General features: G+C 37.7%; 1 protein-coding gene across 3 annotated transcripts in view; it reads right to left on the minus strand.

Annotated features, from left to right (window-relative positions):
- Emcn (endomucin) overlaps positions 1-27,723 on the minus strand; it is a 108,360-nt gene that overhangs the window by 20,898 nt on the left and 59,739 nt on the right. For 2 of the 3 annotated variants that reach the window (XM_052179164.1, XM_052179163.1), the window contains exons 4-5: positions 27,374-27,487; positions 13,116-13,154 (exon numbers count right to left, since the gene is read on the minus strand). In XM_052179164.1, coding sequence (XP_052035124.1) covers positions 13,116-13,154; positions 27,374-27,487 — 153 coding nt within the window. The remainder of the gene's footprint in view (positions 1-13,115; positions 13,155-27,373; positions 27,488-27,723) is intronic. The other variant, XM_052179165.1, reaches the window with a different exon arrangement.

A 27,723-nucleotide genomic window follows, 5' to 3' on the forward strand; every position in this document is an offset into this window, starting at 1 on the left:
CCTGGTTCTGGAAAGACTCAGTGCAGCAGTATAGGGGAATACCAGAACAGGGAAGTGGGAAGGAGTAGATGGGGGAACAGGGGGAGGGAAGAAGGCTTATGGGAGTTTCGGGAAGTGGGGAGCCAGAAAAAGGGAAATCATTTGAAATGTAAATAAAGAATATACTGAATTAAAAAAAAAAAGAAAGGCTTAAGTAACTCCCTTAAAGAAATACAGGAGAACATTGGTCAACAGGTAAAAGCCCTTAAAGAGGAAGCACAAAAATCCCTTAAAGAAATACAGGAGGTCATGGGTCAACAGGCAGAAGACCTTAAAGAAGAAACACAAAAATCCCTTAAAGAATTACAGGAAAACACAAAGAATCAAGTGAAGGAACTAAACAAAACCATCCAGGATCTAAAAGTGGAAGTAGAAACAATAAAGAAATCACAAAGTGAGACATCTTTGAAGATAGAAAACCTTGGAAAAAATTCAGGAATCATAGATGCAAGCTTCAACAACAGAATACAAGAGATAGAAGAAAGAACCTCAGGTGCTGAAGATACCATAGAAAACATTGACTCAACAGTCAAAGAAAATGCAAAATGCATAAAGCTGGTAACCTAAAACATCCAGGAACTCCAGGACACAATGAGAAGACCAAACCTAAGGATTATAGGTATGGACAAGAGTGAGGATTTACATCTTAAAGGCCCAGTAAATATATTCAACAGAATTGTAGAAGAAAACATACAAGAAGCCTTCAGAACTCAAATAGACTGGAACAGAATGGAAAATTCTCCCAGCACATAATAATCAAAACACCAAATTCAGTAAACAAAGAAAGAATATTAAAAGCAGTAAGGGAAGAAAAGGGCAAGTAACTTATAAAGGCAGACCTATCAGAATCACACCAGACTTCTCACTAGAGACAATGAAAGCTAGAAGATCTTGGGCAGACCTCATACAGACCCTAAGAGAACACAAATACCAGCCCAGGCTACTATACCCAGCAAAACTCTCAATCATCATAGATGGAGAAACCAAGATATTCCATGATAAAACCAAATTTGCATAATATCTATCCACAAGTTCAGCCCTATAAAGGATAATTGATGGAAAATGTCAACACAAGGAGGGAAACTACACCCTAGAAAAAGCAAGAAAGTAATCTTCTAACAAACCCAAAAGAAGATACCCACACAAACATAAAAATAGCATCAAAAATAACAGGAAGCAACAATCACACCTGCTAATATCTCTAAACAGCAATGGACTCAACTCCCCAATAAAGACATAGACTAGCAGAAATATTTCCCATGTAAATCTTCAATTTTATCAGAAAATGTTTGTAATTCCCCTTTTAATTAATTTAGTAATTTCATTTGTCTACCATTTTATCTGCATTATTTTTCATAATAATCTTCAATTTTAATGTCTTTCTATATACTTCCTCTATTTTATCAGAAATGTTTCCAATGTAAATCTTTGATTTTATCACAAATGTTTCTAATTCAACCTTCAATTAATTTAGAGAGAGCTTTTACATCAACCATTTTTTGTGAAAATTTTCCATAAAATATTCAATTTTAACATGCTTGTCTATTTATTTCTTGAATATTACCAGAAATATTTTCCATGCAAATCTTCACTTCAATGCTATGCAAAAATGTTGATAATTCCACCTTCAATCAACTTAGAATTATCTTTATGCCTATCATTTTATCTATCTAATCTCCATGATAATCTTTAATTTAAACATGGTTTTCTATGTATTCTACAATTTTATCAGAAATATTTTCCATGTAAATCTTCAAGTTTATCAGAAGATGTTTATAATTCCACTTTTAATCCACTTAGGAATACTTTTATGCCTACCATTATTATGTCTATATAAAATTTTCTAAGATAATCTTCAATTCTAACATGTTTTTCTACATTTTTCTACAATTTTATCAGAAATATTTTCCATGTAAATCTTCAATTGTATCATAAACTGTTTCTATCCCATATTTCAATTAATTTAGCAATATTTTGCATGTGTACCACTTTACTCCTTAATTTTCCATGAAAATTGTAAATCGTAACATGTTTATCTGAAATATTTTCCATGTAAATCTTTAATTTTACCATAAAGTGTTTTTACTTCCCTTTTCAATAAGTAAAAAAAAAAATTTAAAAAATGGAAAAAATAGAAAAGCAGCTAGAACACACATAGTTGATGATGAGTGCCATGCATGCAGTTGGTACAGCTGTGTTAGGGGGGGGGGGAGGGGGGGATGTGATGGTGTAGTTTTTTAATCACATGATACTTTACTTTTTCATAACTCTTATGTGCATATGCTAGTGATATCTAAGTTGGTAGTAGAACATCAGAGGGGCATTTTTCTGGCTTTACTTGGTTGAGATAGATTTCTATTCTCCTCAGAGCTTACCTTTATAAACTGAACTAATTTGTACAGCAATGTCAAAGTCTTATCTCAAATGTCATTCACTTTGACTTGGGACATCAATGGAATTAACTTGAGATAGTAACCTAGACATTATTATGAACTGAGATACTTTAGATAACTATATAGAAATTAATATTGAGGGAAGATTTCCTCTTCCTTATCCAGTTTAATTTTTATTTGTTTATTTTTTGTTTTTTCCTTATCCAGTTTAAATAGTTACTAAATGCTAGGAATTTGTGCATGTGATGCAAGAAGAAACAAAGTATGATATTATTATTTCATGTGAACCAGGTAATTTTTCCTCTAAGAAAGTATATTTAATTTTGAATTTTAAGGATGTGAGGCTCTGTGATTCAGGGAGATGAGGTAATAGGTCTGACAGTAACTGAGAGAGGGAAAGTATAAGTCAAATATATTCTAAAACCATTTTTAATTTCCATCTATTCTGTCACAGGATCAACAGATTTTTAGGATTATGCTATTTGCTTATAAATCTCACATTTTTTATATTTTTATTTCTTTTTTTTTTCTTTTTTTTTATTATTCGATATAATTTATTTACATTTCAAATGATTTCCCCTTTTCTAGCCCCCCCACTCCCCGAAAGTCCCGCAAACCCCCTTCTCTTCCCCTGTCCTCCCACCCACCCCTTCCCACTTCCCCGTTCTGGTTTTGCTGAATACTGTTTCACTGAGTCTTTCCAGAACCAGGGGCCACTCCTCCTTTCTTCTTGTACCTCATTTGATGTGTGGATTATGTTTTGGGTATTCCAGTTTTCTAGGTTAATATCCACTTATTAGTGAGTGCATACCATGATTCATCTTTTGAGTCTGGGTTACCTCACTTAGTATGATATTCTCTAGCTCCATCCATTTGCCTAAGAATTTCATGAATTCATTGTTTCTAATGGCTGAATAGTACTCCATTGTGTAGATATACCACATTTTTTGCATCCACTCTTCTGTTGAGGGATACCTGGGTTCTTTCCAGCATCTGGCAATTACAAATAGGGCTGCTATGAACATAGTAGAACATGTATCCTTATTACATGGTGGGGAGTCTTCTGGGTATATGCCCAGGAGTGGTATAGCAGGATCTTCTGGAAGTAAGGTGCCCAGTTTTCGGAGGAACCGCCAGACTGATTTCCAGAGTGGTTGTACCAATTTGCAACCCCACCAGCAGTGGAGGAGTGTTCCTCTTTCTCCACACCCTCTCCAACACCTGCTGTCTCCTGAATTTTTAATCTTAGCCATTCTGACTGGTGTAAGATGAAATCTTAGGGTTGTTTTGATTTGCATTTCCCTAATGACTAATGAAGTTGAGCATTTTTTAAGATGCTTCTCCGCCATCCGAAGTTCTTCAGGTGAGAATTCTTTGTTTAACTCTGTACCCCATTTTTTAATAGGGTTGTTTGGTTTTCTGGAGTCTAACTTCTTGAGTTCTTTATATATATTGGATATTAGCCCTCTATCTGATGTAGGATTGGTGAAGATCTTTTCCCAATTTGTTGGTTGCCGATCTGTCCTCTTGATGGTGTCCTTTGCCTTACAGAAACTCTGTAACCTTATGAGGTCCCATTTGTCAATTCTTGCTCTTAGAGCATACGCTATTGGTGTTCTGTTCAGAAACTTTCTCCCTGTACCGATGTCCTCAATGGTCTTCCCCAGTTTTTTTTCTATTAGCTTCAGAGTGTCTGGCTTTATGTGGAGGTCCTTGATCCATTTGGATTTGAGCTTAGTACAAGGAGACAAGGATGGATCAATTCGCATTCTTCTGCATGCTGACCTCCAGTTGAACCAGCACCATTTGTTGAAAAGGCTATCTTTTTTCCATTGGATGTTTTCAGCCTCTTTGTCGAGGATCAAGTGGCCATAGGTGTGTGGGTTCATTTCTGGATCTTCAATCCTGTTCCATTGATCCTCCTGCCTGTCACTGTACCAATACCATGCAGTTTTTAACACTATTGCTCTGTAGTATTGCTTGAGGTCAGGGATACTGATTCCCCCAGATTTCCTTTTGTTGCTGAGAATAGTTTTAGCTATCCTGGGTTTTTTGTTGTTCCAGATGAATTTGATAATTGCTCTTTCTAACTCTGTGAAGAATTGAGTTGGGATTTTGATGGGTATTGCATTGAATCTGTATAGTGCTTTAGGCAAAATGGCCATTTTAACTATATTGATTCTGCCGATCCATGAGCATGGGAGGTTTTCCCATTTTTTGAGGTCTTCTTCCATTTCCTTCTTCAGAGTCTTGAAGTTCTTGTCATACAGATCTTTCACATGTTTGGTAAGAGTCACCCCAAGATACTTTATACTGTTTGTGGCTATTGTGAAGGGGGTCATTTCCCTAATTTCTTTCTCAGCCTGCTTATCCTTTGAGTATAGGAAGGCCACTGATTTGCTTGAGTTGACTTTATAACCTGCCACTTTGCTGAAGTTGTTTATCAGCTGTAGGAGCTCTCTAGTGGAGTTCTTTGGGTCACTTAGGTAGACGATCATGTCATCTGCAAATAATGATAGTTTGACTTCTTCCTTTCCAATTTGTATCCCTTTGACCTCCTTATGTTGTCGAATTGCCCGAGCTAGTACCTCAAGTACAATATTGAAAAGATAAGGAGAAAGGGGGCAGCCTTGTCTGGTCCCTGATTTCAGTGGGATTGCTTCAAGTTTCTCTCCATTTAGTTTGATGCTGGCTATCGGTTTGCTGTATATTGCTTTTACTATGTTTAGGTATGGGCCTTGAATTCCTGTTCTCTCCAAGACTTTAAGCATGAAGGGATGCTGAATTTTGTCAAATGCTTTTTCAGCATCCAATGAAATGACCATGTGGTTTTGTTCTTTGAGTTTGTTTATGTAGTGGATTGTATTGATGGATTTCCGTATATTGAACCAACCCTGCATTCCCGGGATAAAGCCTACTTGATCATGGTGGATGATCGTTTTGATGTGTTCTTGGATTCGGTTGGCAAGAATTTTATTGAGTATTTTTGCATCGATGTTCATAAGGGAAATTGGTCTGAAGTTCTCTTTCTTTGTTGGATCTTTGTGTGGCTTTGGTATCAGCGTAATTGTGGCTTCGTAGAAGGAATTGGGTAGTGTTCCTTCTGTTTCTATTTTGTGGAATAGTTTGAAGAGTATTGGTGTTAACTCTTCTTTGAAGGTCTGGTAGAATTCTGCACTGAAGCCATCTGGTCCTGTGCTTTTTTTGGTTGGAAGACTTTCTATGACTCCTTCTATTTCTTTAGGCATTATGGGACTGTTTAGATGGTCTAGTTGGTCCTGATTTAATTTTGGTATTTGGTATCTGTCAAGGAAATTGTCCATTTCCTCCAGATTCTCCAGTTGTGTTGAGTATAGGCTCTTGTAGTAGGATCTGATGATTTTTTGGATTTCCTCAGTTTCCGTTGTTATATCTCCCTTTTCATTTCTAAGTTTGTTAATTTGGATACTTTCTCTGTGCCCTTTGGTCATTCTGGCTAAGGGTTTATCTATCTTGTTGATTTTCTCAAAGAACCAGCTCCTGGTATTGTTGATTTTTTTGTATGGTTCTCTTTGTTTCTACTTGATTGATTTGGGCCCTGAGTTTGATGATTTCCTGCCTTCTACTCCTCCTGGGCGAAATAGCTTCTTTTTGTTCCAGGGCTTTCAGGTGTGTCATTAAGCTGGTAATGTATGCTCTCTCCATTTTCTTTTTGGAGGCACTCAGGGCTATGAGTTTTCCTCTTAGCACTGCTTTCATTGTGTCCCATAGATTTGGGTATGTTGTGTTTTCATTTTCATTGTGTTCTAAAAAGTCTTTAATTTCTTTCTTTATTTCTTCCTTGACCAAGGTATCATTGAGTAGAGTATTGTTCAGTTTCCACGTGTATGTGGGCTTTCTGTTGTTTCTGTTGCTATTGAAGACCACTTTTACTCCATAGTGATCAGATAGGAGGCATGGGATTAGTTCGATCCTCTTATATTTGTTGAGGTCTGTCTTGTGACCAATTATATGGTCGATTTTGGAGAAGGTACCATGAGGTGCTGAGAAAAAGGTATATTCTTTTGTTTTAGGATAGAATGTTCTATATATATCTGTTAAATCTAATTGGTCCAAAGCTTCAATTAGTTTCATTGTGTCCCTGTTTAGTTTCTGTTTTCCTGATCGGTCCATTGAGGAAAGTGCAGTGTTGAAGTCACCCACAATTATTGTGTTAGGTGCAATGTGTGCTTTTAGTTTTAATAAAGTTTCTTTTACAAAAGAGGGTGCCCTTGCATTTGGGGCATAGATGTTCAGGATTGACAGTTCTTCTTTTTGTATTTTTCCTTTGACCAGCAAGAAGTGTCCCTCAGGGTCTCTTTTGATGACTTTGGGTTGAAAGTCAATTTTATCTGATATTAAAATGGCTACTCCAGCTTGTTTCCTGAGACCATTTGCTTGTAAAATTGTCTTCCAGCCTTTTACTCTAAGGTAGTGTTTGTCTTTGACCTTGAGGTGTGTTTCCTGTAAGCAGCAAAATGTAGGGTCCTGTTTACGTATCCATTCAGTTAGTCTGTGTCTTTTTATTGGGGCATTAAGTCCATTGATGTTAAGAGATATTAAGGAATAGTGATTGTTACTTCCTATCATTTTTGACGTTATTTTTTAAATTTGAATGCTTAACTTCTTTTAGGTTTGATGAAAGGTTACTATCTTGCTTTTTCCAGGGTGAAGTTTCCCTCCTTGTATTGGTGTTGTCCTCCTATTATCCTTTTTAGGGCCGGGTTTGTGGATAGATATTGGGTAAACTTGGTTTTGTCATGAAATATCTTAGTTTCTCCATCTATGGTGATTGAGAGTTTTGCTGGATATAGTAGTTTTGGTTGGCATTTGTGTTCTCTTAGAGTCTGCATGAGATCTGCCCAGGACCTTCTAGCCTTCATAGTCTCAGGTGAAAAGTCTGCTGTGATTCTGATAGGTCTTCCTTTATATGTTACTTGGCCTTTTTCTCTTACTGCCTTTAGTATTCTTTCTTTGTTTAGAACATTTGGTGTTTTGATTATTATGTGACGGGAAGTATTTCTGTTCTGGTCCAGTCTGTTTGGAGTTCTGTAGGCTTCTTGTATATTCATGGGCATCTCTCTCTTTAGGTTAGGGAAGTTTTCTTCCATAATTTTATTGAAGATATTTGCTGGCCCTTTAAGTTGTAAATCTTCACTCTCCTCTATGCCTATAATCCTTAGGTTTGGTCTTCTCATTGTGTCCTGGATTTCCTGGATATTTTGGGTTACAAGCTTTTTGCATTTTGCATTTTCTTTAACTGTTGAGTCCATGGTTTCTATGGAATCTTCAGCATCTGAGATTCTTTCTTCTATCTCTTGTATTCTGTTGTTGATATTTGTATCTCTGTCCCCTGATTTCTTCCCAAGGCTTTCTATCTCCAAAGTTGTCTCCCTTTGAGTTTTCTTAGTTGTTTCTACTTCTGATTTTAGATCCTGGATGGTTTTGCTTAGCTCCTTCACTTGCATGTTTGTGTTTTCCTGTAATTCTTTAAGAGATTTTTGTGTTTTCTCTTTCATGAACTCAGCCTGTTGACCAAAGTTCTCCTGTATTTCTTTAAGAGATTTTTGTGTTTCGTCTTTCATGACCTCAGCCTGTTGAGCAAAGTTCTCCTGTATTTCTTTAAGTGTTTTTTGCATTTCCTCCTTGTTGGCTTTTGTATTCTCCTGGATTTCTTTCAATGATTTTTGTGTTTCCCTTGCAAGGGCTTCTAACTTTTGATCCATTGTCTCCTGAATTTCTTTATGTATGACCTTCATGTGTTCCTGTACCAGCATCATGACCAGTGATTTTAAATCCAAATCTTGTTTTACTGGTGTGATGGGGTATCCAGGACATGTTGGTAGAGGAGAATTGGGTTCAGATGTTGCCATATTGCCTTGATTTCTGTTAGTGACGTTCCTGCGTTTGCCTTTTGCCATCTAGATCTCACTGGTGTTAGTTTATCTTGTCAGTGCTGGACTCACCAGTGCAAGCTGCCCCTTCCCAGTTGGCCTCTGGTGCACAGCTTACCTCCTGCACTGCTTGTAGACAGTGTGCTGCTGCCCAGGCTGTTCAGATCCCAAAGCAGGCACCCGAAGGCTCCCGCTGGGGCCCGCTGGATTCACTGGAGCACCCTGACTTCTCCCAGCTGGCCGCCCGGAAGCCCAGCTAGCCACTTGCAGGACTTGGAGATGTAATGCTGCCGCCCAGACTGATCTGGATCCGGAAGCGGAGAGAGTAGAGCTAAGGGCTTCTGCCTGAGGCCTTGCCCCAGATTGTGTCTGTGGAGCAGATGGAGCCCGTGTGCACTCCCAGGGAGTGCCGATGGTGTATGCTACTGTGACCTCCCCTGTGTTCCGCTCACTCTGCTGGGCAGCCGATCTGCCAACCGGGCTGTCGCACACAAGGTTAGCCTGGCCGCCCAGTCCCTGAGTCCAGGCAAAAGCCTGGGAGGCCAAGGTCTGAGCAAAGTTCCCCTATGGCTTTGACTGTTAATTGGGTTTGCCAGGTGACTAGGATGGCGGGCGTGCGCGCCCGCGCTCCCTGAAAGCGCCGGGAGAGTCTGCTTTGCTAACAATCACCTGGGCGGGTTGACTCACAGATGGCCCACCAAGCCGCCCAGTTCTTGGGGTCAGTCCTGTGCCTTTTGGGGCCTGGACCCCCGCTTTGTTAGCCTTAGGCTATGCCTGTTACAGGTCTGCCCGCCTGAGCTCTCTGTCGCCCTGCAGGCAAAATGGCGGCGGCGTGCTCGCAGGCCTGGGCAAAAAACCTCCTGGTTGGGTTGGCACCCCGATGGCCCCCCGACCCGCCCAGGGCCTGGGTGCAGGCCAACGCCCGTCGGGCTCAGACCACCGCGGTGTTGGCCTCGGATTATGTTTGTGTACCTCAGTCTGTCCGATTCCTGGAGTACGGAGCCAAGATGGATGCTCCTCTCCTGACTGGTGGGAGGCCGAGTTCTGAAGTGGCCTCCGTGCAGGAAAGGCGCCGCACAACTGCAGCTGCTTGCTGTCCGGCTGGTCAGCGAAGGTCAGTGGTCGTAGGGCGCAGGGCCTAACTGGTCCCTGTGACGCCTTGGTTCCACTGCTGATGGCCCTTCAGCTGGAGCAGCCACTGCTGCCGCTGCTGCCGCCGCCGCCGCCCCTCTATCTCTATATTTTTATTTCTATATTCTTTGTTTACATTCCAAAAGTTTCCCCTTTCCCAGTTCCCCCCTCCCCATATGTCCCATAAGTCCTCTTCTCTCCATCCATTCTCCTATCTTTCCCCCTCCCTTTTCTCTGTCCTGGTGCTCCCCTACAATGCTGGATCAAGGCTTTCCAGGATTAGGGCCCCCTTCTTCCTTCTTTATGGGAATCATTTGATATGCTAATTGTATCTTCAGTATTCAGAGTTTCAGGGCTAATTAATACCCACTTATCAATGATTGCATTCCATGTATATTCTTTTGTGATTGTGTTACCTTGTTTGGAATGATATTTTCCAGTTCCCTCCATTTGCCTAAAAAATTTATGAATTCATTGTTTTTAATTGCTGAATAGTACTCCATTGTGAATATATACCACATTTTCTGTATCCATTCCTCCATTGAGGGATATCTGGGTTCTTTCCAGCTTTTGGCTATTATAAATAAGGCTGCTATGAACACAGTGGAGCATGTGTCCTTATTGCATGCTGGGGAATCTTCTGGGTATATGCCCAGGAGAGGTATAGCAGGGTCCTCCGGAAGTGTCATGTCCAGTTTTCCGAGGAACTGCCAGACTGATTTCCAAAGTGGTTGTACCATCTTACAATCCCACCAGCAGTGGAGGAGTGTTCCTCTTTCTCCACATCCTTGCCAACACCTGCTGTCTCCTGTGTTTTTAACCTTAGTCATTCTGACTGGTGTAAGGTGAAATCTCAGGGTTGTTTTGATTTGTATTTCCCTAATGACTAATGATGTTGAGCACTTCTTAAGGTGCTTCTGGGTCATCTGAATTTCTTCAGGTGAAAATTCTTTATTTAGATCTGTACTCCATTTTTTTAATAGGGTTATTTGGGTCTCTGGGGTCTAACTTCTTGAGTTCTTTGTATATATTAGATATTAGCCCTCTATCAGATGTAGGGTTGGTGAAGATCTTTTCCCAATTTGTTGGTTGCCGTTTTGTCCTTTTGACAGTGTCCTTTGCCTTACAAAACCTTTGTAATTTTATGAGATCCCATTTGTCAATTCTTGATCTTAGAGCATAAGCTATTGGTGTTCTGTTCAGGAACTTTTCCCCTGTGCTCATGTCCTCAAGGGTTTTCCCCAGTTTCTTTTCTATTAGTTTCAGTGTGTCTGGTTTTATGTGGAAGTCCTTGATCCACTTAGAGTTGAACTTAGAACAAGAAGATAAGAATGGATCAATTCGCATTCTTCTGCTTGCTGACCTCCAGTTGAACCAGCACCATTTGTTGAAAAGGCTATCTTTTTTCCACATTCTTTATAAGTTGTGCTAAATACTAGAGGGGTACAGAGACTCTACTGTGATGGTTACCGACATATGGCCTATACAGATCTCAGAGGACAATCTTGAGGGTGCATCCTTATCTTCTGTCTTGCTTGGGACAGGGTATTTTGCTTAGTTTCTCCGTGTGTCAGGCTGGCTGGCCAGTGAGCTTCTGGAGATCACTCTGTTACAGGCTCCAGTTTCGTCATAAATACACTGAGATTACAGATATGCACTATGGCATTTGTTCTTATATGGCTTATGCGAAACTGAGTTCAGATCCTTAACATTTGTTAAACAAAAGCCTTGATCTTTGAGGCATCTCCTCAAACCTTTTTCTGTGTTGCCTGAAGCCACATCCTCAGGATCCCTGGTTTCTATGTCAGAATCCCTGGCTGCTACATCCAGGAACTTAGGCTGCTGCACTGTCAGCTTGTTGGGACTTTGGCTTATTCACTGTGGGGGTCACATAAAATTTCAGACTCCACAATTCTTCTAAATATCTTTATATATACATATCCTATTAGCTATATTTATCTGGACAATTGAGATAAATAGCTGTGTTTTATAAAATACTAGAGAAGATGATGTTTATTTCCTCCAATATAGTGAGACACATTATATTCACTTTCACTCAGGGATATTTTAAGCGGTTATTAATATTTAAGAATTTTATACAATGAATTTTGATTGTATTTACTCCAACTCTTCCCCACAATTCCTTCCAGAGACAGCCCCACCTCCTTATCTCCACAACTTCATTCTTTAAAAATAACCCATTAATGCCAATTTGCATCGGGCATGGGACCATCCCTTGAAGTGTGTTCTTCCTGCCAGGAGTCACAGGAATGAGTTCTCTTGTCAAAGGAATAGAAAGTTCAGCTTTGAGAATAATAAGGCTACGAAAAGGCAAATTCTAGCATTGATTAAAATTGTAATGTCGTGTGATGTTATGTCTGTACCTCTAGGGAATCCATACCTCACACAAGTTTTTAATGGCTCCCTTCGTGTCTTTATTAGCTCTGAGCTCATCCAGAAATCAATAGGTAGGGTAATCTGGCAGTTTGAGTTTTGAAGGTCACTTCCCTGATGGACTCTTGATCTTTTTCCCCTAGATTCTTTTCGTTCATAAGGTATGTGAGCCTCATTTGACCATTCATAAAGTCGCCTGAAGCTCACCTGGGATGAGCCACTTTATATTTACATGACTGGTAGGCTATTATAGCTATTTATGATACTGACCAATCTCGCTAAGTGACCTTTTAATGGTAGGCTCCAAATCTTTCTTAGTGTTATAGATAATGGAAATAAAATGAATGCTTATTGGCTGTCTTGGTTGGTAGTAGTTGATTAAATATATGATTCTCCATATTTAGCATGACATCGTATTTGATTTGAAGCCTTTTAATATATTGAACCATTGTCCACTATAGTTAGACTTTCTCCTGATTTAGAAACTGTATATAAATTCATGTTGCACATGTATGAAGAAGCTACCCATTGCATAGTAACTTCCTCTATTGAGTAGAAAATACAAACATGTCTTCTGACTATATGATTATTTTCATGTTACAACATGGAAAAACACATCACTCACTGAATCATCTTGGTCCCATCTTCTAATTCTGTTTTAACTAAAGGTCACAAGGAATGAGGATCTCTAAGATTTGTCATCTGTGTTAGTAACAGGGAGAAAAAAGGAAGGTCACGGTCCTCTATAGATGCAGAAGGTCAAAGAGCACTCAGCCTTACCATCTTCCCTATCCCATGGGTCTCCTTAGAGTTTCCATTCCTCCATTACTGAATGCTAATTTAGAATAAAAGTCAGGTGTCCAGACATGGGATATCCTTGGTATTACCACTGCAGGTTCAAACTGTTAATTACAACCTCTTTTTGGATGTCAGGACCAGATTTTGTGCAAAGTAGGTAAAGACATTGTACTCCTTTGAGAGGAAACACTGACCGATACAGCCAGAACTGGGGAGAGACATCTATAGGTTTCTTTCTCAAGCCTGGCTCTACTTACCTCTATCATAGTCCTCTGGCATATCCTAGATATTTCTAGTTTCAGTATTTTAAACTCAAACCCTTCTGATATTTAGTTGTCTTGTACTGTTTTCTAACTCACCATCCTTGCAAGCTTGCATATGCACTCCTAAATGGTCTCATTTTTTGGCATGTTCTGATGAATGCTCTTAGAAGAGAAAATGAACTTACCTGATATTTCTGTTGTCCTGATTGAACTCTGATTCTCAGCTTTCAGGGAAAAATAAAAACACTAAAATTAAATGTTGAATATAATATCTGGCTTTACAGTTCTTTTTTCAGTGGTAGCTGTTATAGACATCAACTTTTTTCAGATTCATTTATTTCACCAGATAACAGAGTCTTATGTTTGCAGGAAATTTCAGAGCAAGAATCAAAGAACTTTTTCTAATTTTTAAGCAACAGTTTAAACATGGCATTGTCATGACTACAAATCATTTGACTTGTAACTTCCTCTTAAAGGAACACACTTCTTAGGCTTTGTGTACTGTAAAATGGCTGTTCCAAGTTGTCAGCTCTGTTTTTCAGTGCGAATTCAGTCATTCACAATACCCAAGGAAAGGGTGGAATTGTATTTTTACAATTTGCATTTAGAAAAATACGAAGTAGTTCATATTTTGCATTTCTAGTTTCCCACCATAGGTCATTTTTACATATTTTTACTCATGGAATACCTAAATATAACAAAACGAACCATAAGTACTTTAATTCCTGTATGAAAGGGGGTATCCTGTGCTATTGTCTTACTAAGACCTGATGTTACCTGGGAAGCTGCAAGAAGAGTCAAAAAGATACACTAAAAACTTATGGTGTTCCTGGATGCTGTCTACAGTCCAGGGCGGATGCCAACAAGGATAGTCGCTTTAAAAAATCATCATAAAAAGTCCCTTCAGTGACTTTGAAGACATGGCCCGTGAAGAGGATTTGCTCTGTGAAAAGTATAGAAAATACTTCTGAAACAAACAGAAGCCTAAGAACAACGTTCACAAAATTATTTGCTTCCTGGGTATACTCAGTCTTTCCCAGCACTTGCTCTGCTGTCTATCAAGTTTCCAAGAGCTCCTAGCAAAATCTCTTAAAAGCTAGCCCTGGCTCATTCTGTTCCCTACTGTGGCTGGTCAGTCTTCCTAGGAAGTCAGGAACCCTAGGCTCGCTCCTCTGTTCTCTGACCCATCATCCCCCTCTTTAACTCTGCTCCACCTTGTACCTTGTGTTAATAAACCAAAGGTTCAAAGACACAGGGTTCTTCCAGACCTGGGTTTCTCTTCTTCTTTTGTATGTCTTAGTGTTCTCTCAAGTCACCACCCTAAACTGTCTCTGCACACCCTTTCACACCAGTCTTGAAAGGTGCACACCCTGACCTTTTTTGGCTCCACTTCAAATTTATTACTACAGTAACATTTACTTTCTGCTTGAAAACTTGCTTACAGTCTGATGTCACCCTGAGAATAGATTTCCTGTCTTCTATAGAGCTGTAATTCCAATACCTGTTACCTGGACATGGCATAGTATGTCTCTAGTAGATAGAAAAGAATAATGGATTGTAAATTTGATATTTATGAGAGATATTATTCCCATCTTTCAGATCTGCAAATATTAGCTGAGAGAAATTAACTTGCTTTCTTAAAGGTGGAATCCACAATGACAGCTTAGTGCTTTGGTTTCAAATCCATCTACTCTTACTGAACTAGACAGTTTTTCTCCTCTTAAACATTATAAGTATATAGCTTACATAATTAATTCCTGGTTTTGATAACTAATTAAAATACTTTTGAAAGTGGCATAATGCTGCATTTGGAAGATGCAGTTAAAATATTTAGTAGCAGATAGGATTAGAATATAAAGAAAATCAAAACCCTTTGTTCTTTTTATTACTATCAGGTCACACCCTTTCCTCCTTGATAGACTTATTTCAGAATAAAATGTTTTAAGCTTGCATCAGACAAAACTTTCACATTCTCCTTTATTTGATTTTTTTTAGCCTATAAAATACATAATAAATTTGTGTGAAAGTAAAACAGATAAGAAATGTAACTGTGCCCTGAAACTTTTCTGGAATGTAAAGAAACACATCAATTCATCTCATTATACTGAATAGCCCGGGGTCAAGGCCCATACCTATGAATGCACATGGAGGAATAAAATACTGAGGACAAAGTTCTACAGATGTCAAATGTTAATCAGAAATAGAATACGTCTGTGCATAATGGCATAGCACTTAGAAATATGACTCCAGCACTCGGAAAGCTGAGGCAGGAGGATCATAAGTTTGAGATTAGTCTGAGCTCCTTAGTGAGATCATCTCCTAATAAATCAGGATTTGGGGTATAGCTGAGTGGAAGAGTGCTTGCCCAGCAAGTGCAATGCCTGGCTCTGATCGCCAACATTTGAAAACAAAACAAAGCAAAACAAGAAAGGAATGTGTGTCCCTTTGTTGAAACAGAGGAAATAGTTTGAGGATAACAAACTGTTGTAAATGTATACAGCATTCAAACCTAGACCCAGTTTGGAGAATATAAAACTCTCAGTGCAAATGGGTGCTATGGCATATGGGTAAATGTGAGTATCTCTGGTTTGTATTTATAACTGTGAGGACACATATGTGCTGTCAGAAGGCCACACTTGGACCTGTAGAGGAAATGAGGCAAGTCAATTCTCAAACGCATATGGGATGTTAATATCTCACAGTTGGAAGATCAGTCAAAGACCGAACTGTTGAAGTCTGTTGTCGAATTTAATCCTGTACTATCAAATTGTGGTCTTGACAACTGCAAATATATTTCCGATGCTCATCTTAAACATTATCATTTGAATCAGACAGCTTTACCAGCAATACAACAAATAACTTTGCTTCCTTCCTACAAGAGAGCGTGTTTTCTGATAATAAACAATAGTGGCATAAATGTGATGCTAAATACAAGAGAAGGAATATAAAGAGCTATTTTTATATATGATTGTTTATTTCTACTGTAAAATAAGTTATGACCAATTTACATTGTATTCTGTCATCTGATACTGAGACACTAGGCATGGACATGTGATTATTTTTGGTTTGTCTAATCTAGGGCACGTGGCTAAGATGATAGCTCTCTGGATTCCTCCTGTTGGTACCCACAGCAAATGATAGCAAGTAGTTAGCCCGAAAAAGAAGAAAGTTATGGTTAAATCCTTGTGAGTGGCTCAGATAAAAGGAACAGTTCATAAAGTAACATTGACTCAGATAAATTAATGTTTTCTGAATTGTGGGATAATCGTATGGCATGAGAAGGATTCTTTATGATGGTTTGAAAGGGACATTCAATAAGGATGTTATTTCCTTTCATTTTAATGTTTATAAGAATGCTATGAGGATGCAGTTTATGTGAGTATGGGGTATGTGTGTGTGTGTGTGTGTGTGTACATGGTATGTGTATGTTGTGTGTTTCAGTGTGCTTGTCCATGTGCGTGCCTAAAAGTTGATGTTGGGTGTCTTGCCAATTGCTCTCCACTTTAGTGTTTGAGACAAAGTTTCTCACTGGTTGACCTGGAGCCACTGACTGATAGAATGACTGTGGAGCAAACTCAGGGAGTTGCCTCTCTTTTCCTCTCAGCCCCATGGTAGAGTTGTTTACAATTATGCTGGATGTTGAGGGTGGTGGGGGGGTCTCTTCACAGGTCCTCTGCTTACAGAGCAAGTGGTTTACCCAGTGAGCAATCTCCTCATCCCAGATTTATTCTTTTAAACACTCTTGATGAAAAGCCCAAGGCTCAGAGAAGCTTCACAGTTGACCAATGGCCACAGCACAAATAAATGTTTGCATTTAATTTTTTATTAGCTAAGCATTTTGAATTGTGGCTCATTACTCATAACCACTAACCCAACTTGCTTAAAGCACCACTGTTTGCTTTAAGAAGGTGTGGTGCTTTGAAGAACAAACACTTGGGTGTAGTCTATTCTCATGGTAGCACCTCTAAAATGTCTACTTGGATATTGTGAAATATACTCTTTTTTTGTATAAATGTAAGCTACATAACAAACTATAAATAATTATGTGATAAGGAAATTTATTTGGTAATCCATTCATTGTATATAAATGTTATCATTAAAAAGTAGACATGCATAATAGTTATAGTATAGATTATTAATGATAACATTCATAAATGATAAATAGATTTCCAAATAAATTTACTCATTACATGTAGTTTATTTGCAATTTACCATCAATCCATACTCCTGCTCACCATTCTCTTTCCTTAGCTATGTCAGACTTAATTCTAGGGAGAAAGAATGATCTCTCTCTCTCTCTCTCTCTCTCTCTCTCTCTCTCTCTCTCATTAATTTCTGGCCACATCTAGGCTTTCTCTTTCCTATCTAGTTATAAACACTGAATTCACTTCTTCTACCTATCTGCTGATATTGTTACATGGCATTTAAGAATATCTACATTTAAGAATCTCTGCTCAACTGAGTTAAAGTTTAAGAAAATGATCTCAGAAACGTCTCATAATGGTTTAAGTATTTAACAACTGTCTGTTCAGCTGTATTCTCGGCAATATGTGTGAGCCACAAGCCATGTGTTGGACTCATCCAATACCATTTACCTTTCTGTGCTCTATATGTTCCTCTCTCCTATCTGTTCTCAGACACTAATAAAATGTACACAGTTGTAACTAAGTGTGACAAACTCCCTAAGAGAAATCAAGGCAGGGATGTTTTGGCTCACGGTTTCTCAGGCAGCAGTGCACAGGCACTTGGCTGTGTTACTTTGATCTGTGGTGAGGCAACATGTCATGGTGGAACATAATGAGACAAGCTGACAAAGGCCATTTCAGCAAAGCCACCCACAAATGTGACACACTCTCCTGAAGCAAGAGCCGTCATGAGCTGATCACCACCCAGAAGTCCAACCTTTGCTCATTGCTGTGTGAGGACCAAGCTTTTAAGATAAGAGTTTGTGGGACATACATGGGACATAAACCACAACATCCCAGGGAATGAGAAAAGAGAATGCCACATTTTCAACACCTTAGTCCCAAACTTAAAACCCAGGATGAAAAGATTAATAGATTTACAGGCAATACCAGTGCACATCAGATGCTGGTCTACAGAAACATCACTGTTACTAGCATTTCTTTTGAACCACATATCAGTGCCCAGGAAAACAGAGCTATATAGAAATGATGAATGCTTGAACACAAAACTGGGTACAGTGAGGTCCTCTACAAGTCCCTGGTCAGAGGTGGGTTTCTTGATGACATCACTCCAAAAGCTTTATGGATATGAAATCTATGGCCTTATTTGAAAAAAAAAAAGAAACCATGTAATAATAATTTAGTTGCGATCTTGAGGTGTGATTCTTGTAGATTAGGGAAGGCTTTGGATCCATAACAGGTGACTTAATGAAACTACAAGCGCAGTCTGGGTAGGAGAGCATATGCAGAAACTGATGTGCAGACACCCAAGCCAAAGGTGGCATAAAGGTAAGCACATGTGTAACATACTACAAGCCAAGGTACCTGTGAGCAGCCAGCAGTGAGCCAGAAGGGAGGGAGAACCCATTCTAGGCCTGTAGACTGAACCCTGATGCAAACCTGACTACAGATTTTCTGATATTAGAATTATGAGGGGGTAAATCGCTGGGATGTCCTTTTATTGACTGTGAACTTTTTATACAGCTGCAGGTACATCACTATATAAAATGGACATGCAAAAAACCAGCTAGTGTTAATAAATAAAAGAGAAAGGAATTTTAATTATTACTCTGCTATACATATAACTTTACCATTTATTAAACAGGAAGGCATGTTTATTTAATTGAGTTGGGTGTGTGTGTTTATTTTTATGTAAAGAGTTGAGTCTTTTGTACTTCAGGACAAAGAGTATCTTCAACATTCTACAGTTGTATGATGCCTAGGTTTGATAACTATTAATGTTATGTCTGCCACAGCATATAAGTAAATTGTACAAAATGGCATAATTATACATGAGACTTTTGCTTAAATTCTGGCCTAATCTTGAGCCAAAATTCATTTAACAATTTTTAAAAGTTAATTCAAGTCAGTGACTCTAAGAGGAACTTTAAAAATCAAACTTCCTAACACAATACAAGCTAAAGATAGAGTAATTTGAAATTTGTATGTTAAAAAATGGTGGAAGAAAATATTGTCCTTTTTCCATAGTTATACTATTACGATTCTATAAAATCTCTGTGTGTACCCTATAAATACTGCCATAACAGTCCCCAGCAAACTAACAGTCTAATGCAGTGGTTCTCAACCTGGGAGTAGCAACCTCTTTGGGAGTTGAATGACCTTTTCATACGGGTCATTTAAGACTGTTGGAAAACACAGTATTATGATCAACAGTAACAAAATTACAATTATAAAGTGGCAACAAAAATAATTTTAGGACTGGGAGTCACCACAATGTGAGGAACAACTGTATTAAAGGGTCACAGCACTAGGAAGGTTAAGAACCACCTCTCTAACGGCTCATCTCCTAATCCAATGTAAAGGACTGCAAAGTATTTCACTGAAACTAAGAATAAAAGCGTTCTTCAGTAGGATATGAATACAGACCTGCTTCTAAGCCTCGTGAATGAAAGCAACCAGAAATTCCCACCTCCATTCCCATGAACCAGGGACCACAGACACAGTTCATTCACAGACGTGAGCCATGGAGGATGGCTTTATACTTCAGAGGGAAGGGGTGATCTTGGTAACCTATGAGAGCACTAGAGTTCATTTAGACTCCAGGAAATGCTCACTCCATGGTATTCATTAGTTCCCCACTAGCTAGTAGAATAATTTCCTTTGTATGATATAGCACATTTAGTGCCATCGTGCACCTGTTAAAACTTCTCTGAACATAAATTACTTAACGGTAATTTTTCAAAGTTGAGATATCCATTCATTCATATTTTCTGGTTTTCATACCAAGGGATTTATTTTTTGTAGATAGTTTTGCAGCTAATTTTGTTTTATTGAAAATGTTTTACATGTTTCATCAAGCTTCTTTAGAACTAAGTAGTCTAAATTTCAACACTCCCCATAACAAACTCCCTTTCCCCCCTAACACACACTTTCTGTTTTTAGATAGAATGCCTAAAAATTCAAGTGTCAGATTTTATTTCACAGCACAAACTTTCTTTCTTTAGTTGGGGAATGACCAATTGCACTCTGGACCATTGTACATGAAAGGCAATTCAGGTTTTGTGAGATAGCAAAGGGAACATGCAGGTTAGGAAATCTTTGCTCTAACAAAGAGATGCACACACATTATCTAGGTATTTAGCCAGAGTCTAGGACTAACATATACCAAAAACCTTCTCATGTCACCAGTCTGTCGTCAAAAATGTGTCAAAGGTTAGACCTTTTCATACAGGTGAATGAGATGTTTAGTGCACTGAATAAACTGAACCGAACTCCTGCAATGTGGGGACATCTTCCTCCATTTTTAAACTCTCTGTTTATTTATATTTAAACTTTTTATTGTTTAATTCTGGTTTAGATATCAGAGTAATTGTGGCTTCATAGAGTGAATTAGGTAGTGTTCCTTCTTTTTCTATTTTATGGAATAGTTTGAGGCATATTGGTATCCAGTTTTAAATTCTGAGTGTAGTTGGGCCATATTTTGGTTCCATTTAAGATCTACTTTTATAAGAAAAATGTTTAAGCCATTTTATGTCATATATCATTTCTGTTACCACAGTACTTGATTTAAAGCTAAAAAGCCTGACATTTGTATTAAATTTCATGTCTATTCAACTCATTTTGGATTGATCATTTAATAAAATCATGTTAATTATATATATGTATGTGTGTGTCTGTTTATGGGTATGTGCACATGTGCACAATTGTTAGAAGAAGCCAGAGAGGGCACTGGATACCCCTGAAGTCGAGTTTTGAGCTGACTGATGCAGGCGCTGCCGATGGAGTTTGGGTAGGTGGTACGCAGGCCTGAGTCGACTATCCAGTACCGGATTGAGATTTCTGTTAGGATTACAATGCCTCCATTATTGAGTTTACAACAATATAGTTACCTCTCTCAAACTCATATTGTTTGCATATACTCATATTGTTCTACATATTGTTTACATGTATGCCGTGCCTCAAAGGTACTTGTTATGTTTTAGCCAAACAATCAATTCTCCATTGAAGAGACTGAAATGAGGTAAACGCTTTTTGTATCTATGCATGAGTTCCCCACTCTCAGAGCTCTTTCCTGAATTTCTGTCTGGCACTGTTTTTACTCATAATAAAATGTCTCAGTTCTGCATGTCTGTAAGAGTCTCCACAGAACCCGAGGGTGACAGTTTCCCCTTCTGTAGGGAAGATTTCGCTCTTGTTTTCTGGCAGGCCTTCTTCCTGAAGAAGCGATGCTGTCATTTCCCGTGTTCCTTTACTTAATGTGTCATTTTTTCCCAAGAGCTTATTTCAAGATTTTCTCTTTACCTTTTAGTGTGGTTTCTTTCTGTTTTCTATTTTGTGTTCATCATGCTTCCTGAATCTACTTGTGTGTTGTTTTTAGTTGTATTGGGGAAACATTTTTTGCCTGCCTTCATCACTTTCTTCCAGGAGTTTCCTTACATGCATTTGGGTCTTTGGGTCACTGGGGCCCAGGATGTTTCAAATGATTGTTTCTTTCCTAGGTCTCCTTCTTTGTTGTCTTTTTCCCCCAAGCTTCTATTGCCATGTCACCTTCAAAACCACAACTTTATAGTTTATTCATCTACTTTGTTGCTTTTTTATTTTGATTCATTAGTTTCATGTTTCTTTTTTATCATTTTCTACCTTCTTTCTTTTTTTTAACCCCAATTTCTTGAGATTGGTTGCTTAGACAATCAGATCTTAACCTCTGTTCTCTTTCCATGCATTTTGGAGTTAGATACCACTACAGTGCTGCTATAAATTCAATACTGGATAACTTTTTTAACAACTTATCTAAGATGTTGAGACTTTTTAAAAATCAAGTCCATGATATATTACAGAGTGCTTGTCCATATGAAAATAATTAGCTTTCTGTGGTCCTTTGATATCCATTAGATTCAGCAGTCTTTATAGGCTTGAGTATCAGATTTCAACATTGCTTCAATCAAAACCTTATTATAAAAATCTTGCAAATAAAAAAAATCATATCATGAAATTCAACAGATCCAAAGTCTAAATATCTCAACAAATAGTTGAGAAAAGTTATAATTTTCTTGATTATATTTATTCCTATGTATTTCATTATTTTAGACATGTTTAGCATAATTTTGTCTTCTTAATTTCCTCTAGAGATCATTAGTTATCAGTGCAAAATAAAATCGTTGATGTTGTGGCCTCTGCATCTGCTAAACTAATCTATTAGCCCTGCCTTTCATTTCAGTCTGTTCTTTTTTGTTTGGGATTATTTTATATACAGACTCCACCCTCTCAGATCAGAGCTGGTTTCCCTTTTATTTTTCCTATTTTTTCTTTCCTTGTCTAATTGCTCTGGACACTGAGTGCTCTGTTAAAGAGTCAGGCTGGCACCCTTGCTTAATTCCTGAGTTTAGACTCGAAGCTTAACACTTTTCTCCTCTAAGTATGAAGTCAGCTGCAGGCATCTTTTTCCCCCCTAAATCCATTGTTGATGGAATTTCCCTTTACCCATTTTGATGAGTGTTTCTTTCAAGAAGAAGCATTGGATTTTGTGACAGCCTTTGTTTGCATTCATTGAGATGATTATATTTTATGTATATTTTGTCTCATAGTGCAGTGAGTTTTTTATGACTTGAATTATCTTTTGTTCCATGAACAAGGCTCACTCAGCATCACATGTTATAGAAATATGAGACATAAGGCTCCTAGCTCCAAGCTAAGGAACTGATAAATTTTTAGAGTAATGTGAGCTCCTAGTTTGCTTTTCTGTTGCTAACATAAAACGCTAGGGAATACAGGGCTTATTTTGACTTTGCAGGTGGTGGTCCCTCACTGATGGAGACAGGGCAAGAGCTTGCGGCAGGAGCCTGGGGAACGGAAGCAGAAGCCATGGTGTTAACTGACTTGCTTCCCTTGGCTTGTTCACCTACCTTCCTTGAACTCCCCAGACTCACCTTTCCAGGGATGGTACTGCCCACAAAGCACTGGACCTTCCGTGTCAATCAGAAAAATACTCATAGTGACACCCATAGACTAGTTTGATGGAGATAATTCCTCAACTGAAACTCCATTTTCCCAGGTAACTCTAGTTTGTGTCAATTAACAAAGTATATTGGAAATGGACTTAAGTCGTTTTGCCTCTGGGACCCAGGGACAGAGTGCTATACTCTGTTCATGTATACTATGAATGTGAACTATTCCTCATAAGCTTCTGTAGTACTAGCAGCTTATGCTAGTACTAGGTGACAAGCCGACACTATTTTGGAAAATGATAGGAGTCAGAGTCTCGCTAATGTGTTTGTTACTGAGGTCATGCCAAGTCCGATTTCATTTTTTGTCTGCTATGGGATGAGGATTCCACCTTTTTCCACATACTTCCATTGAAATGTTCTGTCCAAGTACACAGAACCAAGTATCTGTGGATTGCCCCTTTTGACACTCAGCAAAAATACTATATTCCCTTAAATTATTTTGGTCAGGTACTTGTCACAGTAATGTCAACAAACAAACAAACAACCCAAGTCAAACCAACCAAACCAAAGTAAAAAACCCCAGAACAAGAAAAACAAAAAACCAAGCATACAAAACAAAACAAAACAAAACTCAAACAAAAACTAAATCAAAGCAAACAACAACAACAACAACAACAACAAAACAGGATCTAAAAAAGCCTAAGAGTAACACATGCTTGTAAGCAGCATATGCCATACATACATATGTATGTGTATATATATATATATATATATATATGTGTGTGTGTGTGTGTGTGCGTGTGTGTGTGTGTGTGTGTGTGTGTGTGTGTGTGTGTTTATATATAATATATGGACATATATACAGTGTAAAAAGGTTATATCACTTCTTGCCAGTTGCTTTGTGATGACAATGCATAATCTAGTGTTATCCCTTTATATAATATATTCTATTATTTTTAACAATGATGGTGTATTGTAAGATCGACCCCCAGAACTGATTCTTGCTATCTAACCAGAACATTGTCTTACCTACCCCAAACCTCTCCCACCTCCAGTTTCTTGTAACTACTTTTCCTCTGCTTCTATGAGTGCATCTTTGAAAAGAAATTGAGACAGAGTCTTGCTAGGTTTCCCAAGCTGGCCTTGACTCTACTATGCATCTCTACAGCTTTGATCTTGAGTTCCTCTCACCTCAGCTTTCTAAATTGCTAGGATTTCAGGATTACTGCCAAGCTCAGAGGTGTTAAACTTCATGAGGGTCTAAACACAGGCACGGTTATAAAGCATTTGTATGTCCATCCTAGGTCTATTTCACTTAGCTTCATGACCTTCAAGTTCTTCCACATTCTCACACTTGCTATGTTTTAGTTTTTCTTCATAAAGTCTTAATACTCTTCAATTTTATTTACATTTCACCACCTTTTCTTTTTCAATCTATTATTTATTGAAAGGTACTGATTTGTTCTTCATTTTGGCTATTTTTAGTGTGGCTGCAATAAACAGGAAAATAAGTATATGCCCCCCAGATATAGATTGAATTATTTGGATCTATCTATCTATCTATCTATCTATCTATCTATCTATCTTTCCATATTTATACATACATATATATATATATATATATATATATATGTATATTTCATTTGGTAGTCCTATTTTTAATTTTCTAAGAAACATCAATATGGTCTTCCACAGTGTTTGTACTAATTTATATTTCCACCAATGACCTACCAAGGTTTCTTTTCTTCCATATCCTCATCAACATTTTTCATTGTTTTCATAAAAGACATTCTAAAATACAAGGCCATATCTCATTATGACTTAAAAAATGAGTGTAGATTTTTGGCTATTTTTATTCTCTTATTGAGAAATGTCTAAGTATTTTGTTCGTTTTCTCAGTGTTTTCTTGCTATTGAGTTGTCTGAATGTCTTATGCATATCTAACAAATTAACTTATTAAATGATTAGCTATTTCAAGTTAGAAGGTTTTAAGTATCTGTAAAATATTACCATTTATTTTATAATCTATTTATTTTATTCATGTGATTATTTTTAAATCTGTGATTTTAGGGTCATATCCAAGAAATTGCTGACCAGACAAACTTTATGAACTTCAGCACAGATTCATGGTTTCATGTCTTTTTTTTTTTTTTTTTTTTGAGACAGGGTTTCTCTGTGTAGCCCTGGCTGTCCTGGAACTCACTCTGTAGACCAGGCTGTCTTCGAACTAAGAAATCTGCCTGCCTCTGCCTCCCAAGTGCTGGGATTACAGGCGTACGCCACCATGTCTTTTCATGGCTTTTTAAGCTATGAACAAGACCATGCTGTTGCTCTGTTCTTTCCCCATCCTCTTCATTAGAATTCACTGTGGTCTGCTGGCCATGTATAGACAAGAACTTGATTCCTACTCTATTGCCACCTAAGTCCCTCTCATTTTAACCACCGGGCCTCCTCTTAGTTAGTTGTCCTAACTCTCGTATGTTTGTTTCTCGGTTTCTCTTCTGCAGATATCATGTGTTTGTTTCCCTTTTATTCAGTTCTCCCTGCTAAATGCCACATCCAAGAGAGCATCTTGACTCCAGAAAAACTTGCTTCCTTTTCCTCCTTCCATTTCATTATTAAGAACCTGTCCATTCATTATTACCAGGTTAGCATTTACCTCCTATGCTGTCTTTCTCAACCACCACTGACTCTATGATGTCATTGTCTAGACTACTAGAGTCTCACAAATGAGAGTAATGGTGACACACAGGTGACTTCGCAAAAGAGTGTTCATGGATAAACACATTGAATAATCCCACATTTCTTTATAATTTCAGAGGAATGAATCAATGATGATTTCTCTTTTTAAAATTCTATAATTTTAGGAGCTAATCTTGTATGGACAGAATGAAAGAATAGCATGAAAGAAATAAATGTGATTCAAAAAGAATGCTAAAAGATACCTTCTGTCCATTCTGCTTTCTGCAGAGGAGCTAAACAACAAGCCTCATTAGCTCTTTTCTTCTAAAGCGTGTTCCCCTTTCTTTAGATGTTAGGATTGTGTTAGTCACAAATCCTTTTATCTTATAACCATGACCTGAGGAATTATCAGCTATAAACTTAAGGTGAGAGGGGAATCACCAGGCTCTGCCAACCAGTCATCTAGGAGACCAGGGTGCTTAAGAAAATATTCTGTCATATTTTGTATGTGATTCCTTCATTAAGCCAAATAGCCCAAAAGTTTAAACTTGATTATTATAGCCATGGAATAAGTTTCAAAACTGAGCTCTGTAAATCCATGCACTTTACTTTCTTTTGTCAAAATTATTTTGGCTAGTCTATATTTTCATTTCCACATAAATTTTGTATATATATATGTCAATTTTTTAAAAATACTTTTTGTCATTCTCTATATACTCTCCTGAAATATAATGGGTCATTTATCAGTTTGGGAAGAACTCTTCAAATCCAATCCAAGGACATGTAACATACAGTTATTTAGATACTGATTTAATATAGTATTGACTGTTTTTGGTAGACAGATACTGCATTTGTCTCATTGAAATTATCCCTAAATATTTGGTGTCATTTGATATTAATTTAGATGGAATAATTTGTTTTTAATTCTTTGGATCAGCATTGGTAATATGTTAACTAAGATTTATAACATCTAGCATTTTGAGTTAAAATTACTTTATGGTTATTGCAATATCATTGTGAGTTTTATTTCCTATATACATGATTGTTCCTTATACTAATAAAAATATTACCTTTTCCTTTATACCTGAATAATGCTCTTTATTCTACTTATCTGTACTTTATCTTATGTACTATTTAGAGCCTCCAGTTACAGTGTTTAGCAGAAACTGTGTTTTAGATCTTAAAGAAGAAGCATTTAATTTTTCGATCTTCCCTGAGTTTGGGAAAACTAATTTAATTTATTTTCATAAAATATATGTTGGGGTTGTGAATATTTTCAATAATAAATTAAATAAATTAAAATGCTTTAATTTCTTTCAATGTTAAATCTTTTCAGGTTATATCTTTAAGAATACTTTTCAATAGGTTGTTTTTTTTGAGAGAATGTTTTAGTTTTATCAGAGTTGTGTATTTTGCTGCCTGCCTCTTGTAGACAAATGATTTAGAAAACAACTACTCAACTTGATCTTAATTTGCATTGGCACTCACACCATTGTGGCTGTGTATAGACTCTAAGAATCCAGTCAAGGTTGCCAAATTGTTGCCTTATTTGATGGTGAATAGAAGGATGTATAGGCAGAGCACTGATCTTTTGTAGTGGGGCTGGAAAACATTCTGAACCAAAACCTATCCAATAGATTAGCATGGAAGAGCAGCAGAAATAATACTTACTCTTGTGCTGGGAATTTGGTAGCGTTGAAACAGCATTTGAAATCGAAGTATTTGGCACTGTTGTTTTTATAGTGAAAACTTCATTCGTTAGGAGACCATCAGTTGTTGCTTTCACTATGTGTAAAAACAGAGAGCATCTATCAGAAATATATACATCACTAGCTTGTTTCATTGACACTTGTGCCCATATCCATTTACCACTTCAAGATTCATTAATGAAAATATTTTGACCAAGATTTCGAAATCTAGCATTTTAATGGTCACCATTAGAATGATCCAGGTAATTACTTAAGAGAGTAGAGTGATGTTAGTGTTTCCTGTGTGTTTGCTATGACTACTCTCACATATGA

Source organism: Apodemus sylvaticus, chromosome 4 (genome assembly GCF_947179515.1).
Source record: "Apodemus sylvaticus chromosome 4, mApoSyl1.1, whole genome shotgun sequence".
NCBI classification, from domain to species: domain Eukaryota; kingdom Metazoa; phylum Chordata; class Mammalia; order Rodentia; family Muridae; genus Apodemus; species Apodemus sylvaticus.